Source organism: Theropithecus gelada, chromosome 1, assembly GCF_003255815.1.
Source record: "Theropithecus gelada isolate Dixy chromosome 1, Tgel_1.0, whole genome shotgun sequence".
Classification (NCBI taxonomy): Eukaryota; Metazoa; Chordata; class Mammalia; order Primates; family Cercopithecidae; genus Theropithecus; species Theropithecus gelada.
Window position 1 is genome coordinate 73,491,212 of NC_037668.1, and position 16,757 is coordinate 73,507,968.

General features: G+C 45.9%; 1 protein-coding gene across 3 annotated transcripts in view; it reads left to right on the forward strand.

Annotated features, from left to right (window-relative positions):
* Positions 1-1,907: 1,907 nt before the first annotated feature.
* Positions 1,908-16,757, forward strand: part of NASP (nuclear autoantigenic sperm protein) — a 39,238-nt gene continuing 24,388 nt past the window's right edge. For all 3 annotated transcript variants that reach the window (XM_025384330.1, XM_025384344.1, XM_025384336.1), the window contains exons 1-2: positions 1,908-3,243; positions 11,099-11,146. In XM_025384330.1, the coding sequence (XP_025240115.1) occupies positions 3,185-3,243; positions 11,099-11,146 (107 nt within the window). In that variant the 5' untranslated portion in view covers positions 1,908-3,184. The remainder of the gene's footprint in view (positions 3,244-11,098; positions 11,147-16,757) is intronic.

Genomic DNA, 16,757 nt, shown 5'->3' on the forward strand with positions numbered 1-16,757 from the left:
GCCTCCCAAAGTGCTGGGATTACAGGCTTGAGCCACCGCGCCCGGCCCTATTATTTATTTTTGAGACAGAGTCTCACTCTGTCACCCAGGCTGGAGTGCAGAGGTGCAATCTCAGCTCACTGCAACCTCCACCTCCTGGGTTCAAGTGATTCTCCTGCCGCAGCCTCCTGAGTAGCTGGGACTACAGGCCCCTGCCACCACATCCAGCTAATTTTTGAATTTTTAGTACAGATGGGTTTTTTACCATGTTGGCTTGGATGGTCTCATCTCCTGACCTTGTGATCCACCCGCCTTGGCCTCCCAAAGTGTTGGGATTACAGGCGTGAGCCATTGCACCCAGCTATTTATTTTTTTTGAGATGGAGTCTCACTGTCACCCAGGCTGGAGTGTAGTAGTACAATCTCAGCTCACTGCAGCCTCCAACTCCTGGGGTCAAGGGGTTCTCTTGCCTCAGCCTCCCCAGTAGCTGGGATTACAGGCAGCTGCCACCACTCCCGGCTAATTTTTGTATTTTTAGTACAGATGGGGTTTCACTGTGTTGGCTAATCTGGTCTTGAACTCCTGACCTTAAGTGATCCACCTGCCTTGGCCTTCCAAAGTGCTGGGATTACAGGCGACTGCCACCACGCCCAGCCTAAAATATATTTCTTTTTTTTTTTTTTTTTGAGATGGAGTCTCGCTGTGTCACCCAGGCTGGAGTGCAGTGGCCTGATCTGGGCTCACTGCAAGCTCCGCCTCCCGGGTTCACGCCATTCTCCCGCCTCAGCCTCCCAAGTAGCTGGGACTACAGGCGCCCGCCACCACGCCCAGCTAGTTTTTTGTATTTTTAGTAGAGACGGGGTTTCACCATGTTAGCCAGGATAGTCTCGATCTCCTGACCTCGTGATCCGCCCGCCTCGGCCTCCCAAAGTGCTGGGATTACAGGCTTGAGCCACCGTGCCCGGCAAAATATATTTCAAAATATATTTATCTGAGTTCCTCAAAGGTAGAGTCCATGTCTTTTGTCCCCAGAACCTAGTACAAAGTCTTGTATCTCATAGTTACTCAGTGAATGTTAATTTAATGGATGAATCGGTCACACTAGCAATTGCAAAGTTTTTCTCAGGCCCTAACCTTGGCTGCAAGGAGTTTGTAGAGATCTCCCCTCCCCACACCCTCCATTTACGATGTCATCAGACTGTGGTAAGCCATTCAATGAGTGCTTAGCATGAATCCGACACAGTGCTAATTACCTGTAATTCTCAAAATGTCCTTAAGAGGTGGCTACTAATATGTCCTCATTTCACACTTAACCTTAATCCCAGCTATTCGATTACAATCCTGGTTACCAGACCTGGCTCACGTCACCTAGCTAATAACGGAAGAGCCCACATGTGTTTGCCATAGGAATTGGCATTTTCATGTCCAGCTCTCTAGCCCCAAAGATTTCAACCTCTTCGAGCCGTAACAGATTGGAATAAGAATCCTCTCCAGGAATCTCTCCCAATATGCTGGAACCTAAAAGGAAATAAAAACCCCTACTCTGATCAGCGTAGACTGGGCCATGGTGAAAAGGAATGGATGATGTTCCAGGTGTGAGGAAGTGCAGCTTTTTAGCCTGCCAGTTATTTTTCAGTCAGCCAGTTGCAGGAAATGAGGCACACTGCTTTCCATAACTGACTTGTCTTGCAACTTTCTGAACAAGTCACACCTCCCTGACCTGTTTTTTTTTTTTTTTTTTTTTGAGATGGAGTCTCGCTCTGTTGCCCAGGCTGGAGTGCAGTGGCGAGATCTCGGCTCCCTGCAACCTCTGCCTCCCAGGTTCAAGTGATTCTCCTGCCTTAGCCTCCTGAGTAGCTGGGATTACAGGCGCCTGCCACCACGCCTGGCTAATTTTCTTATTTTTAGTAGAGACGGGGTTTCACCATGTTGGCCAGGCTGGAACTTGGCCTATTTATTTTATTTATTTATTATTTATTTATTTTTGAGACAGAGTCTTGCTCTGTTGCCCAGGTTAGAGTGCAGTGGCCAGCTCTCGGCTCACTGCAACTTCTGCCTCCCGGGTTCAAATATTCCCTTGCCTCACCGAGTAGCTGGGATTATAGGCGCCCGCCACCACGCCCGGCTACTTTTTGTATTTTTTAGTAGAGACGGGGTTTCACCATCTTGGCCAGGCTGGTCTTGAACTCTTGACCTCGTGATCCACCAGCCTAGGCCTCCCAAAGTGCTGGGATTACAGGCGTGAGCCACCGCGCCTGGCCCCTTTGCTTATTTTTCTAAGAAACAGACTAACACCGATCTCACTAGTAGCATTGTTAAGATTAAACAAGATAGCTAATAGCTTTAAAGGGTCTAATCACAGTACCCCTACATGTAGTAGTCACTCAGCAAATCATAGCCAGGAGTGGACGAAAAGCGCTGGGAGCATTAAACCAGCCAGATTTGGAGTCTGGGTAGGGCCTAAGACGATGGCATCAGCGGATTGGGCCAGCCAAAGGGGGCGGGTTCAGAGGGAGGAGCCAGCCGCCTTCCGCTGCAGCCCCGAGCTTTGAATCAAGCGCGGTAGTTTCAGCTGTAGCCAATCCTAGAACAAAATCTTCTTGCGTCAGTTGTTGCTGAGGCCCAGATCTCACCCAGATCAGTTCTAGTCGCTGCTGCTAGTACCCGTCCTCGGCTCTTGCGTGTCCGTCCTTTACGACTCAGAGGACGGAGAGAAAGTCTAAGTCACCTTCCTCAGTATCCAGGCCGGAAGGAGACTCTCGGCTACTCGTCCTAAACATGGAGAGCAGCACTGGCTTCCCTGTCTCTGGATGCCGCAGGGGCGTCCTGTCAGGAGTTGTAGTGGCAAGATTCCAGTTCTTATGCGACTTGGTGGAGAAGCAGGAAGTTGCTGTTTATCGGACAAGGCGGGCTAGGGAGGGAAACAACCCCGCGGAGCCATATGGAGAGGGCAGGAGGTGTCCTTAGATAATGGTAGGCCTGAGGCGGACGGTGGGGCGGTGTTGAGTCCTGGCCCTTTAAACCCGAGGGGGAGGACCCGGAAGTGGATGGGCGGGGCGAAGGGCCCTCGTATATAAGAGGGCCCCAGCCGCGCGGGGTCTCTAATCTGCCATTTTCTGTCCCCGAGTGAGTCTCTGGCGTCCCAAATTGCCTGTTTTTCTCACAGGCTCTATTCCGTTCGCTGGTTCGCCACCTCAGGGGAACGATGGCCACTGAGTCCACAGCTACTGCCTCCGTCGCCGCGGAGCTGGTTTCTGCCAACAAGTAAGCGGGACTGGAAAGCTTGAGGCACTGGCCAGTCCGCGGGGAGGGCAAATGGACGGGGGCTCCGGAGAATGGACAGACCGGTGGGCGGGCGTACTTGACTTCCCGGGAGCAGCTGTCGCTGTTCGGGAAGGCCCGGTCACTGGAGCAGTCCTCCTCTGGCTTGAGAGCCTCGCGCACCAGCGGTAACGGCGGTCGGCTGGCGCCCCCTGCCCCGCTTTTTGCGGCCGCCATCTTGCCGGGGGCAGCGGCGGCTGTATCCATCGCCTGCCCCTCTCCTTCCTCCCCCGGCCCGGGGCGGTTGGCCGGGAGGCGGGGCCCTGGCGCACGAGTTGGCCTTCACTCCCCTTCTGTCCCCAGCGTGTGCCTCGGGTAGAGTCCCTGGATAACCCGGGAATATAACCAACGGAGATTTGGCGCCAAAAGAAAAAAAAAAAAACCCTGCACGAGGAAGGAGGCTGGACCTGAGGGGTCGGGGTGGGCGGGGCCTTGCTGAGGGCGGGGTTTTGCGCGCGAGCGTTCGCTACCCTTGCCGGCTCTGGAGCAGGGGGCGGGGCCTTGAGGAGGCGGGAAAACTCTATTGTTTGGGGCCGCTGCGGCTCCAGCGGGAGCCTTTGGACTATTCTGTGGGACCGGTGAGGCTAGTTCCGCTCCTCACGCCTCCCTCACGTCTTGTGCTGGGAGATAATTATCGCTCCCCTTGACTCCGTGAGCCCCTGCCTGTGGTGGGGAGGATTGTAGTTCTTTAGACTTCGGAGGTGTTGCCTTGTTCGGGGGAACATTATCCGGACGCAAAGCGTCTTCAGGAAGCGCCGTCTGGAGCTCTCACCAGCACTGTTTGGTTGCTAGGTGAATCGGCAGTAGGGTGCACGAAGTGGAGAAGGGCTGGAGGGAAACAAGATAGGATTGCTTTGAAAGCAGCACAGTGCCACTCAGGCGTAATCTATTTTTTGAACAGTGGAGGGAAACACTACATGAGTTCAAGGAAACAAGTGCTGTTTCCCATACAGTAGGTCTGATTTCCCAATCTTGCCTTATTTTTTTAGTGATCTGGTTCTGTTTTTTTTTCTTTTTCTAATCTTGTGCGCTTTAGAGGTTAGCTGCCTTCCCTGTGAACGGAATGGTTGCTGTGAAGTTTTTAAAATTGATATTCTATAGGCTTACACTCTGTCATGATTATGTCTTAGTTTGCTTATAGTTAGAGATTTACTTACATCTTTGGTTACCACCTTTTGTTTTCTCTGCATTCTTGTAGAGCAGTGGTTCTCAAGTCACCCTGACAATCATCTGGGAACTCATGGGAAATATAATTTTAATTTCAAACTCCCATTACCTGCCTCTTTCCCCATTGATTCGATATGAGCAGTATAGATTGGGCTTGAGAGTCGTACTATAGCTGTTATAAAAACAGCTCCTTTTTATAATGTTTCCTGGATAGCTCTGGCAGTCAGTATTTCACTGACAGGTGTGTGTTTTTGTTTTGTTTTTGCAGACAGGGTCTGGCTCTCACATCCAGGCTAGAGTGCAGTGTTGTGGTCATAGCTCACTGCAACCTCGAACTCCTGGGCTCAAGTGATCCTCCCTAGTAGCTTGGGACTACAGTCGCCACGCCTGGCTAAGTTTTTGTAGATACAGGGTCTTGATGTTGCCCAGGCTGGTCTCAGACTCTTGGGCTCAAGCAATCCTCCCGCCTTGGTCTCCCAAGGTGTTGGGGTTACAGGTGTGAGCCACTGCGCAGGTGTGTGTATGTGTTCTTTTATTTTTATTTTTATTTTTTTGAGATAAAAGTATGCAACAAATATCTCTTGCAGGTCCCCTGTGTCTTGCCAGAGTTAGGTCATTAGTGAACTTAGTCTCAGCTTCCTGGCAGGTTATACGTACAGAAAGTTTATATGTGGCTACAAGAAAGCAAACCATTTAAGTAGTTCCTCACACCATAAATTGAAAGCTAAAACTGAGCAGTTATATGTGCTGGGTGTGTGTGTGTGTGTGTGTGTGTGTGTGTGTGTGTGGTAGGGGGCAGGGTCTCTGTCACCCAGGCTGGAGTGCAGTGATGCCATCATCGCCCACTGCACCCTCTACCTCCTGGGCTCAAGTGATTCTCCCACCTCAGCCTCCTGAGTAGCTGGGATTACAGGCGCACACCACAAGACCCAGCTGATTCTAGTATTTATTTTATAGAGACGGGTTTCACCACGTTGCCCAAGCTGGTCTCCCAACTCCTAGGCTCAAGGGATCCACCCACCTGGGCCTCTGAAAGTGCTGAGGTTACCGGTGTGAGCCACCAAGCCTGGCTGGTATTTTCATTTCATTCCCTTGTTTCCCCATCTAATTAGTGTGAGAGAACAATGAAAGCATGTGCCTCAGTTAAGTAAGTTAGTGGGGACATTTAGAAGTAAAGTTTATAAGGTCCTCATGTTTAAGGGTAGGTTAAAGAAAATGACTTGAATTTAGACTTTAGGTAAGAATGTACATTATACTTCGAGGATAAACATTGAAAGAATAAATATAACTTCCGAACCAGTAGAAAGAAAAAAAAATGGAATGAGAAATAAACCTCAGTTCAGGTTTTTTAAATTTAGGAAATGGGGATCTTACTGTGTTGCCCAGGCTGGATTCCCAACTCCTAGTCTCAAGCAATCCTTCCACCTCAGCCTTCTGGGTAGCTGGGACTACAGGTATGCATCACCTCACCTGGCTTACAGTTGGCTTTGATACTAGCTTCATTGCTTCAGTAGTGATCTTGGACCACAGTTTTGTCATCTGCAAAAAGTCTTAGGTTGGCTTTTGTCCCCTCATGCCATTAAAACAGTATTGTTTAGGGTGATGTATATCTAAATGTTAAATTAATCCTGTTATTCTTAGCTTTCTAACTAGTTCTCGGTTTTTTTTTCTTTTTTTTTTTTTTTTTTGAGAGGGAGTTTTGTCACCTAGGGTGGAGTGGAGTGGCATAATCTCCGCTCACTGCAACTTCTGCCTCCCAGGTTGAAGCAATTCTCCTGCTCAGCCCCCCAAGTAGCTGGGACTGCAGGTGTGCAACACCACACCTGGCTAATTTTTTGGGGTTTTGCCATGTTGGCCAGGGTGATCTCGAACTACTGACCTCAGGTGATCCGCCCATCTCGGTGTGAGCCACTGTGCCCGGCCACAGTTATGATTTAATACTGCATCTTTGTTCATTTACATATCTCGACTGTGGATGGTGCCGTGTATGGTCTGTGTATTTTGACGAATTTTAACATTTTATAATTTGTGTGCATTTTATGGTAGTAAATAAGATAGACTAGTACCTACATATATTTTATGCATTGATTACATACATTTTGTTAATTATTCAACATTTCTAGGCCATGAGGTTTGTCTTGAGTTTTTTCTTTTTTATGTATCTATATATAATTTATTTATTTATTTTTTATTTTTGGTTTTTTTTGAGAAAGAGTCTTGTGCTGTTGCCCAAGCTGGAGTGTAGTGGCCTGATCTTGGCTTACTGCAACTTCTGCCTCCCAGGCGCAAGCGATTCTTGTGCATCAGCCTCCCAAGTAGCTGAGACGACAGTTTACAAAAATTAGCGTGGTGAGCGCCTGTAATGGCTTGAAACCGGGAGGCGGAGGTTGTAGTGACTCGAGATTGTGCCACTGCACTCTAGCCTTAGGAGCAAGACTCCATCTCAAAAAAAAAAAAAAGGCCAGGTGCTGTGGCTCAAACGCTGGTAATCCCAACACTGTGGGAAGCCAACGCGGGTGAATCACTTGAAGCCAGGAGTTCAAGACCAGCCTGACTGACATGGCAAAACCCCGTCTCTACTAAAAAATACAAAAATAAGCCAGACGTGGTTGCGCATGACTGTAGTCATACCAAGCCTCACTCTGTTGCCCAGGCTGGAGTGCACTGGCGAGATCTTGGCTCACCGCAGCCTCCACTTCCAGGGTTCAAGTGATTCTCCTGCCACAGTCTCCCATAGCTGGGATTACAGGCGCCTGCCACCATACCTGGCTAATTTTTGTATTTTTAGTAGAGATGAGGTTTCACCATGTTGGCCAGGCTGGTCTCCAACTCCTGACCTCAGGTGATCCACTTACCTCGGCCTCCCAAAGTTCTGGGATTATAGGCGTGAGCCACCATGCCCAGCCTACACTTTTTTTTTTTTAAACTAATTTTTTGAAATAGAGAAAGGGTCTCATTTTGTTGCTTAGCCTGGTCTTGAACTCCTAGCCTCAAACAGTCCTTTTGCCTTCCAGAGTGCAGGGATTATAGCCATGAGCTACCCTGCCTAGCCTTGAATTTGTGTTAGCAATGTATGGGAGCACCAATTTCTCCTTAACCCTATCTTTGACTATTTGATGGGTAAAGCATTCTTTTTTTTTTTTTTTTTTTTTGAGACGGAGTCTCGCTCTGTCCCCCATGCTGGAGTGCAGTGGCGCAATCTCAGCTCACTGCAAGCTCTGCCTCCCAAGTTCACGCCATTCTCCTGCCTCAGCTTCCTGAGTAGGTGGGACTACAGGCGCCTGCCACTGCGCCCGGCTAATTTTTTGTATTTTTAGTAGAGACGGGGTTTCACCGTGGTCTGGATCTCCTGACCTTGTGATCCGCCCGACTTGGCCTCCCAAAGTGCTGGGATTACAGGCGTGAGCCACCGCGCCCGGCCTGGGTAAAACATACTTTCTAAGTATAGTTTTTTTGATTCTCTTTTTTTATTTTTTGAGACGGAGTCTCGCTGTGTCGCCCAGGCTGGGGTGCAGTGGCGCGATCTCGGCTCACTGCAAGCTCCGCCTCCTGGGTTCAGGCCATTCTCCTGCCTCAGCCTCCAAGTAGCTGGGACTACAGGTGCCCGCCACCACGCCCGGCTAGTTTTTTGTATTTTTAGTAGAGACGGGGTTTCACCATGTTAGCCAGGGATGGTCTAGATCTCCTGACCTCGTGATCCACCCGCCTCGGCCTCCCAAAGTGCTGGGATTACAGGCTTGAGCCACCGCGCCCGGCCTTGATTCTCTTAAGAATGAGCGGCCTCCCAGCACTTTGGGAGGCCGAGACGGGCGGATCACGAGGTCAGGAGATCGAGACCATCCTGGCTAACATGGTGAAACCCCGTCTCTACTAAAAAATACAAAAAACTAGCCGGGCGCGGTGGCGGGCGCCTGTAGTCCCAGCTACTCGGAAGGCTGAGGCAGGAGAATGGCGTGAACCCGGGAGGCGGAGCTTGCAGTGAGCAGAGATCCGGCCACTGCACTCCAGCCTGGGCGGCAGAGCGAGACTCCGTCTCAAAAAAAAAAAAAAAAAGAATGAGCGGCCAAGCACGGTGGCTCACACCTGTGATCCAGCACTTTGGGAGGCCGAGGTGGGCGGATCACGAGGTGAGGAGATAGAGACCATCCTGGCTAACATGGTGAAACTCTATCTCTACAAAAATACAAAAAAATTAGCCGGGCATGGTGGGGGGCGCCTGTAGTCCCAGCTACTTGGGAGGCTGAGGCAGGAGAATGGCGTGAACCTGGAAGGCAGAGCTTGCAGTGAGCTGAGATCATGCCACTGTACTCCAGCCTGAGCCACAGTGTGAGATTCTGTCTCAAAAAAAAAAAAAAAAGAATGAGCAGTAGCAGGTGGTCAAGTGTTTGTGTTTTTTTGGTGTTTGTTTATATTAAATCCATTAATCTATTCCCATTGGGCTTTTTTTTCCTGTTGACTGTAAGATTCTATGTATATTTGTTAAGTTAACCTTTTGTGAAATGGATTAGATGGAGTAGAATCTATCAATATCCTATAGTTTCTGGTTTGTTTACTTATTTATTTATTTGAAACAGCGTCTTGCTCTGTCACCCAGGCTGGAGTATAGTGGTATGATCATAGCTCACTGCAGCCTCTATCTCCTGGGCTCAAGCAATCTTCCCACATCAGTCTCTGGAGTAGCTGGGACTACAGGCATACACCACCATGCCCAGCTAATTTTATTTTTGGTAGAGACAGGTCTTGCTGTGATGCCCAGGTTGGTTTTAAACCCCTGAGTTTAAACAGTCCTCCCACCTCGGCCTCACAAAGTGTTGGGATTACAGTAGAGAGCCACTGCACCCCGTCTGATTTCTGGATTTAAAATGGCCTTCTCCAAACAAATTACTAAGTAATTTCACTGTAATTTCCTCTAGCTTCATACTCATTCTAAAAATTCATAATGAACTTCATAAAACTATGAAGTCATAGCTTCATAGTTGTAAATGTAGTGGCTATTAGAATTAACATGTTAAAAAATAACTGGATCAGGCCAGGCACGGTGGCTAACACCTGTAATCTCAGCACTTTGGGAGGCTGAAGCGGGAGGATCACTTGAGGTCAGGAGTTCGAGACCAGCCTGGCTAATATGGTGAAACCCTATCTCTGGTAAAAATAGAAAAATTAGCTGGGCATGGTGGCGGGCACCTGTAATCCCAGCTACTTGGGAACCCGAGGCAGGAGAATCGCTTGAACCTGGCAGGCAGAAGTTGCAGGGAGCCAAGATGATTACCACTGCACTCCAGCCTGGGCAACAGAGAAAGACTGTCTCAAAAACAAAACAAAACTGGATCAGACATATCTATTGCCCAGATAGGACATGAACATCCGTTTATAATTTTTGTTCATCAGTATCATATAATTTTGTTCATCATCGGTTTATAAATTTTGCTCAGTCCAGTAGTCCTCAGAGCATGGTTCTAGAAACCAGCAGTGTGTCACCTGTGCAGTTGTTAGAAGTGCAGATTTTTGAACCTTACCTCAAACCTTCTGACTCAGAAACTGTAGGGGGTGGAGCTCAAACTGTTTTAACAGTTCCTCCAAATGGTTTGCATACAGACTACAATTTGAGAAACACTGCTTTAATTCCTTTTTTTCCAACTGTACAAGTATTGCCTTAGTTCAGCCTCTTTTCTATTTGTCTAGGCTTGTGCTAAGCAAGAATATAAATAAATTTATCGGCTGGGCACGGTGGCTTATGCCTGTAATCCCAGCACTTTGGGAGGCTGAGGCAGGCGGATCACGAGTTCAGAAAATCAAAACCATCCTGGCTAACATGGTGAAACCCCGTCTCTACTAAAAATACAAAAAAAATTAGCCAGGTGTGGTGGTGGGCACATGTAGTCCCAGCTACTCAGGAGGCTGAGGCAAGAGAATGGCATGAACCTGGGAGGTGGAGCTTGCAATGCGCCGAGATCCGCACCACTGCATTCCAACCTGGGCGACAGAGCGAGACTCCATCTCAAAAAAAAAAAAAAGAGAAAAGAAAATTTATCACTGATAAGTGCTTTACAATGTTATTTAATAGTGTTTTTACTGGTTCCTTGCTTGTAATGGTATTCAATTCAGAGTCTTATATTTTAGTTATAGTGTATTTTTTTTTTTTTTTTTTGAGATGGTGTCTCGCTGTGACATCTCCCTGACATTGTATTTAAAAAACCTATGTGTTACAGAATGGCAATAAAAGACCTAGTCCTTTAACCACAGGTAGTTTGAAAGGTTCTGCGCTAGAACATTTGGTCAGAATGACCCCTTAATAAAACTATTTGATATAAATGGCTGTGACAGAGTTTATAGATAAGGATCCAAGACCATTTCAAGATTCTAGGCAAATGGCCCAGATAGCTTACAACCTGTAGCTGAAAGCACTGCCCTTTAAGTTGTTCCTCATCCCTGTGGTTATAGCTGTGAAGTTGCTACTTATTTTCAGCCCTGGATATTTGAATAAGAATTAAATTTGATAATGTAAGTAAATAATACTTGGGTATTTAATAAATGACAGCTTTTTTATTCCTTTATATTTTTCTGAATTTATTTTCAGGCTTAATAATTGTCTCCAGTTTTACCTTTTTTCTCCTTAATTTTTTTATTGCAGAATTGAAGATGTTCCTGCTCCTTCTACATCTGCAGATAAAGTGGAGAGGTAAGATTATTTACATGGTATATAATTAGATTCATATCTGGAACATAAACTAAGAAATATAACTTTACAGTTTCATTGTTTTTGTTTTTTAATTTATTTTTGATAGAGGCAAGATGTTGCTTTGTTGCTCAGGCCAAAGTGCAGTGTGCAATCAGGGCTCACCATAACTTTGAACTCTTGGGCTCAAGCAGTCCTCCCACCTCAACCTCTTGAGTAGCTAGGACTATAGGCACATGCCACTACACTTGGCTCCTTTTTTTTTTTTTTTTTTTTAAATTTTGAGACAGAATCTCACTCTTTTTCAGGCTGGAGTGCAGTGGCGCAATCTCAGGCTCACTGCAAGCTCCACCTCTTGGGTTCACGCCATTCTCCTGCCTCAGCCTCCCTAGTAGCTGGGACTACAGGCGCTCGCCACCATGCCCGGCTAATTTTTTTTGTATTTTTAGTAGAGATGGGGGTTAGTCAGGATGGTCTTGATCTTCTGACCTTGTGATCCACCTGTCTCGGCCTCCCAAAGTGCTGGGATTATAGGCATGAGCCACTGCGCCCGGCCCACCTGGTTCATTTTTAAGTTTTTTGGAGAGATAGGGTCTTGCTATGTTGCCAAGGCTGTTCTCAATCTCCTAGCCTCAAGCAATCCTCCCTGCCTCAGCCTTTCAAAGTGTAGGATTATAGATGTAAACTACCAGGCCCGTCTCACCTCTTCCCCCTGTAACTTTTCCATCTTGATATGACTGTGGTTCTTTGTTTTTCTTAATCTCAGATCTACACCTGCAGTGACTATGTTTCTTAATCAGAGGTGGGCATAATAAATAACTAAAAAGCTTACCCAAAAGGTAGATGCTAGGTTACATCTCTAGAGATTTCTTGTTTTATTTTTTAGAGACAGGGTCTTGCTCTGTTGCCCAAGCTGGAGTACAGTGATGTGATCATAGCTCACCACCACCTTGAACTCGAGGGCTAAAGGGACTCTTCTGCCTTAGCCTCCTGAGTAGCTGGGACTATAGGCATGTACCACCACATCTGGCTAATTATTTTATTTTGTTTATTTTTGAGATGGAGTTTCGCTCTTGTCGCCCAGGCTGGAGTGCAGTGGTGCAATCTTGGCTCACTGCAACATCTGCCTTCTGGGTTCAAGCAGTTCTCCTGCTTCAGTCTCACAAGTAGCTGGGATTACAGGCGGGTTCCACTACGCCTGGCTAATTTTTACATTTTTATTAGAGATGGGGTTTCACCATGTTGGCCAGGTTGGTCTTGAACTCCTGACCTCAGGTGATCTGCCCACCTTGGCCTCCCAAAGTGTTGGGATTACAGGTATGAGCCGCTGTGCTCGGCCAAATTTTCTTTTTCTTTTTTTTTTTTTGAGACAGTCTTGCTCTGTCGCCCAGGCTGGAGTGCAGTGGCGAGATCTCGGCTCATTGCAACCTCCACCTCCCGGCTCCTGCCTCAGCCTCCCAAGTAGCTGGGATTACAGGTGCCCGCCACCATGTCCGGCTAATTTTTTTGTATTTTTAGTAGAGATGGGGTTTCACCATGTTAGTGAGGGTGGTCTCGATCTCCTGACCTCGTGATCCGCCCACCTCGGCCTCCCAAAGTGCTGGGATTACAGGCTTGAGCCACCGCACCTGGCCCACAAATACATTTTTTAAGTGTCTACAGGGTTTTATGTTTTTCATGTTTGAAATCCCATTGTCATCTTGGTTATTTAACCCTTTTCCCATTTGCCCCGAGAATACTTGCTGGTGGTGCTTGGGGCTGCAGCATTTACCCAGTGATAAATGCCATGAAATAGCTCTCCTTTATTATTTTCACATCACTCTAATATATCGATTTTGGATAAAAAGACATTATTCTATTTATAGCATTCTGTTTTTAGTAATGGTATTTCCATTTACAAAATATGGTAATTCTCAATCACTATAAATGTCAAATCCTAGAAAACGTAGCATTCCTGTGTATGATGTTAACATTATTCTCAAATGGTTGTTGGCCAAAGATTCATTTGATGAATCCAATTTTTCTGAAATAGACGATTCTGATGTTAGTTGTGTTGAGAAATAACTCCGGCCAGGCACGGTGGCTCATGTCTGTAATCCCAGCACTTTGGGTGGCTGAAGTGGGCTGATACTTGAGGTCAGGAGTTCAAGACCAGCCTGGCCAACATGGTGAAACCTTGTATCTACTAAAAATACAAAAATTAGCTGAGCGTGGTGGCGGGCATCTGTAATCCCAGCTACCTGGGAGGCTGAGGCAGGAGAATCACTTGAACCTCGGAGGTTGAGGTTGCAGTGAGCCAAGATTGTGCCACTGCACTCCAGCCTAAGTGACAGAGTGAGACTCTGTCTCCAAAAATAAATAAATAAATAACTCCAAGAACAGTCTTATATTTTTATTTTCACACTGAAAGTCAGATTTGCTTCAGCTTCAAAGAACATGTTTATGTAAAATTAAATGAGAGCTGGCAGCGAGCTGTACTATTTTTTTTTTTCCTAAACGGGAAAAGGGTTAAAATAAATCTTATGAAATACTGTTTGGCTGGGTGTGGTAGCTTGCACCAGTAATCCCAACACTTTGAGAGGCCAAGCAAGACCTCCATCTCTGAGGGGATCACATGACCCCAGGAGTTTGAGACCAGCCTGGGCAACATAGCAAGACCCCATCTCTACCAAAAAAATTTTAAAAAAATTGTTCATTGTGACACTTGCATGTGGTCCCAGATACTGGGGAGGCTGAGGTAGGAGGATTGTGGCAAGCCCAGGAAGTCGAGGTTGTGGTGAGCTGTGATCCGGCCACTGCACTCTAGTCTGGGTGACAGAGTAAGACCCTGTCTCCAAAAACAAGGAAAGAAAAAAAATAGGGCTAGGTGCAGTGGCTTATGCCTGTAATCCCAGCACTTTGGGAGGCCGAGGTGGGTGAATCACCTGAGGTCAGGAGTTCAAGATCAGCCTGGCCAACATGGTGAAACCCCATCTCTACTAAAAAATACAAAAATTAGCAGGGTGTGGTGGCGAGTGCCTGTAATTCCAGCTACTTGGGAGGCTGAAGCAGAAGAATCACTTGAACCCGGGAGGCGGAAGTTGCAGTCAGCCAAGATCACACTACTGTACTCCAGTCTGGGTGACGAGCAAAACTGCATCTCAGAACAAAACAAAACAAAATGTCTTGTGAGTTAATCTGGTATTTGGGTGGTATGAATACTGAATACTGTTTAGGATTGATCCTAAACACAATACTTTTAAGGGGGTTACTTAAACCATAGTATTTAAGTTTCTGGACTGACTAAATGAAGCTAGGCTACCCAAAACACAGTGCTTGATATGTAATCATCAATATTAAACTCCATTGCCCAGGTTGGAATACAGTGGTGCGATCGTGGCTCACTGCACCCTTGACATTCCCTGGGCTCAGGTGATCCTCCTGCCTTAGCCTCCTGAGTAGCTAGGACCAGAGATGTGTGCCACCATGCCTGACTAATTTTTGTATTTTGTTTTTAGAGATGAGGTTTTGTCATGTTGCCCAGGCTGGCCTCAAACTCCTGGGGCTCAAGCCATCTTCTCACCTGAGCCACCCGAAGTGCTGGGATTACAGGCGTGTGAGCCACCATGCTTGGCATAAGCATTTGATTTTTCGAAGACCAGAATATTCTGATTCTGAGAGAAACATGAAGGATGGTTGGAAAACACATTGTTAGTCTCACCTTAAATTTATAACCTCTGACCTAAAGTGCGTTTTTAGTTTTGATTGGCACTTATACCGCATTTCTCCAGTCAAGTTGTTTTCCCATTCTGCTGAACTGCTTAATCGTTTCTCCTTTTTTTTTCCTCCTTGAGTCAGGGTATTGTTCAGCCACTCAGGCTGGAGTACAGTGGGTCCTGATCTTGGCTTGGTGCAGCCTCAAACTCCTGGGCTCAAGAGATCCTCCTGCCTCAGCCTCCCAGACTAAGTTTTTTTGTGTGTTTTAGGGACAGGGTCTTATTATGTTGCCCAGGCAGGTCTTGAACTCCTGGCCTCCCTATGATGCTCCCTCCTCAGCCTCCCGAGTTGTTGGAATTACAGGCATGAGCCACGGCACCCAGTTGATCAACTTTTTCTTTATATTTTCTTAAACAGTCAACATCATACCCCTCATCTTGCTTTTTACCTGATGATTTTTCCTTTGTTTTATGTTTGGTTCTGGATTTTTGTTTGTTCACTGAATAAACAATACGAAGAGAAATTTCTTAACACTGTGCCATATATCTGTAGCCATATATTCTCTCCTTTTGAATGCCTTTTCATGCTCTTATTCAGCAGTTCTCAAAGTTTTTTTCTTGTATACCCTTCGGTCTCAAGTACTTTTTCAGGGATAATGTAAGATCAAAACTGTTTTTGTAATAATAAGACTGCCTTTTTGACCACTGGCACTGATCGTGCAAAAGTAATGGTGGATAAACCTGCTGTTCCCTTAACATAAATCAAGGCAGTGGCAACAAACAGTACTAGCAATTCTTGTGTTCTTCACTATCACCTTCACTTAGAAAATGTCCATGATGAAGCATTACAAACTTAAGTTTATTAATTCTCAGTCCTTGACTACGTGGCTTTAAGGTAACCTGGCAAAATAGGAATTATGGATGGAGCGCTTCAGCATATCAAAAGTAGGTACAATGGTTTTTTTTATGAAAAGCCCTTGTGTGATTTTAATTAAGAGTTGATTAAGCTTTTTTCATGTAACTTTATTTACTGGCTTTTATTGGAAAGAATGTTTTATTCAAAAGTTTTATTTTTGAAAGAATGACCAACAGACAAACTTTTATTTAGACTTGATACTTAGCAGATGTTTTCTCCAAAATGAATACAGTGAGCCTGTCACTTTAAGGGAAATAACTGACAGTATTGGTGCTAGTGATAGAATGTGAGCTTTCACATGAAAAATAAAAATTTTGGATAAGTTATATATCAACTGCTGTTGTGAGACTGACAGTATCCTAATACTTTATGACTGTTCTGATGAAATTGAGTTTTAAGTTGTGGTAAAATACACATAATACAAAATTTTCCATCTTTTTAAGTGTGTAAGTCAGTAGTGTTAAGTAAATTCACATTGTTGTATACCCAATCTTATCTTGCAGATCTGAAACTATTACCCAGTAAAAACTCCCTCTTTCTGTCTCCCCTAGCAACCACCATTCTGCTTTCTGTCTCTATGAATTTGGCTACTTTAGGTACCTCATATAAATGGAATAATAGAATATTTACCTTTTTGTGACTGGCTTATTTCACTTAGCATAGTGTTCTTAACGTTCATCCATGTTGTGGTGTGTCAGAATTTCCTTGCTTTTTATTGTGAGTACTGCTGCTGTGACCTTGGGTTTATGTAATCATTCATAAGTAGAAGATCTAGAATACAAGATAGACTGGTTTTTAATGTACCAGTATGAGAAGTTCATCAGTGTTTTCAGATCGTACAGTACAACTAACCTTTAAGAAATTACCACTTTGGGGAGGCTGAGGCAGGAGAATGGCGTAAACCCAGGAGGCGGAGCTTGCAGTGAGCTGAGATCTGGCCACTGCACTCCAGCCTGGGCGACAGAGCGAGACTCCGCCTCAAAAAAAAAAAAAAAAAAAAAAA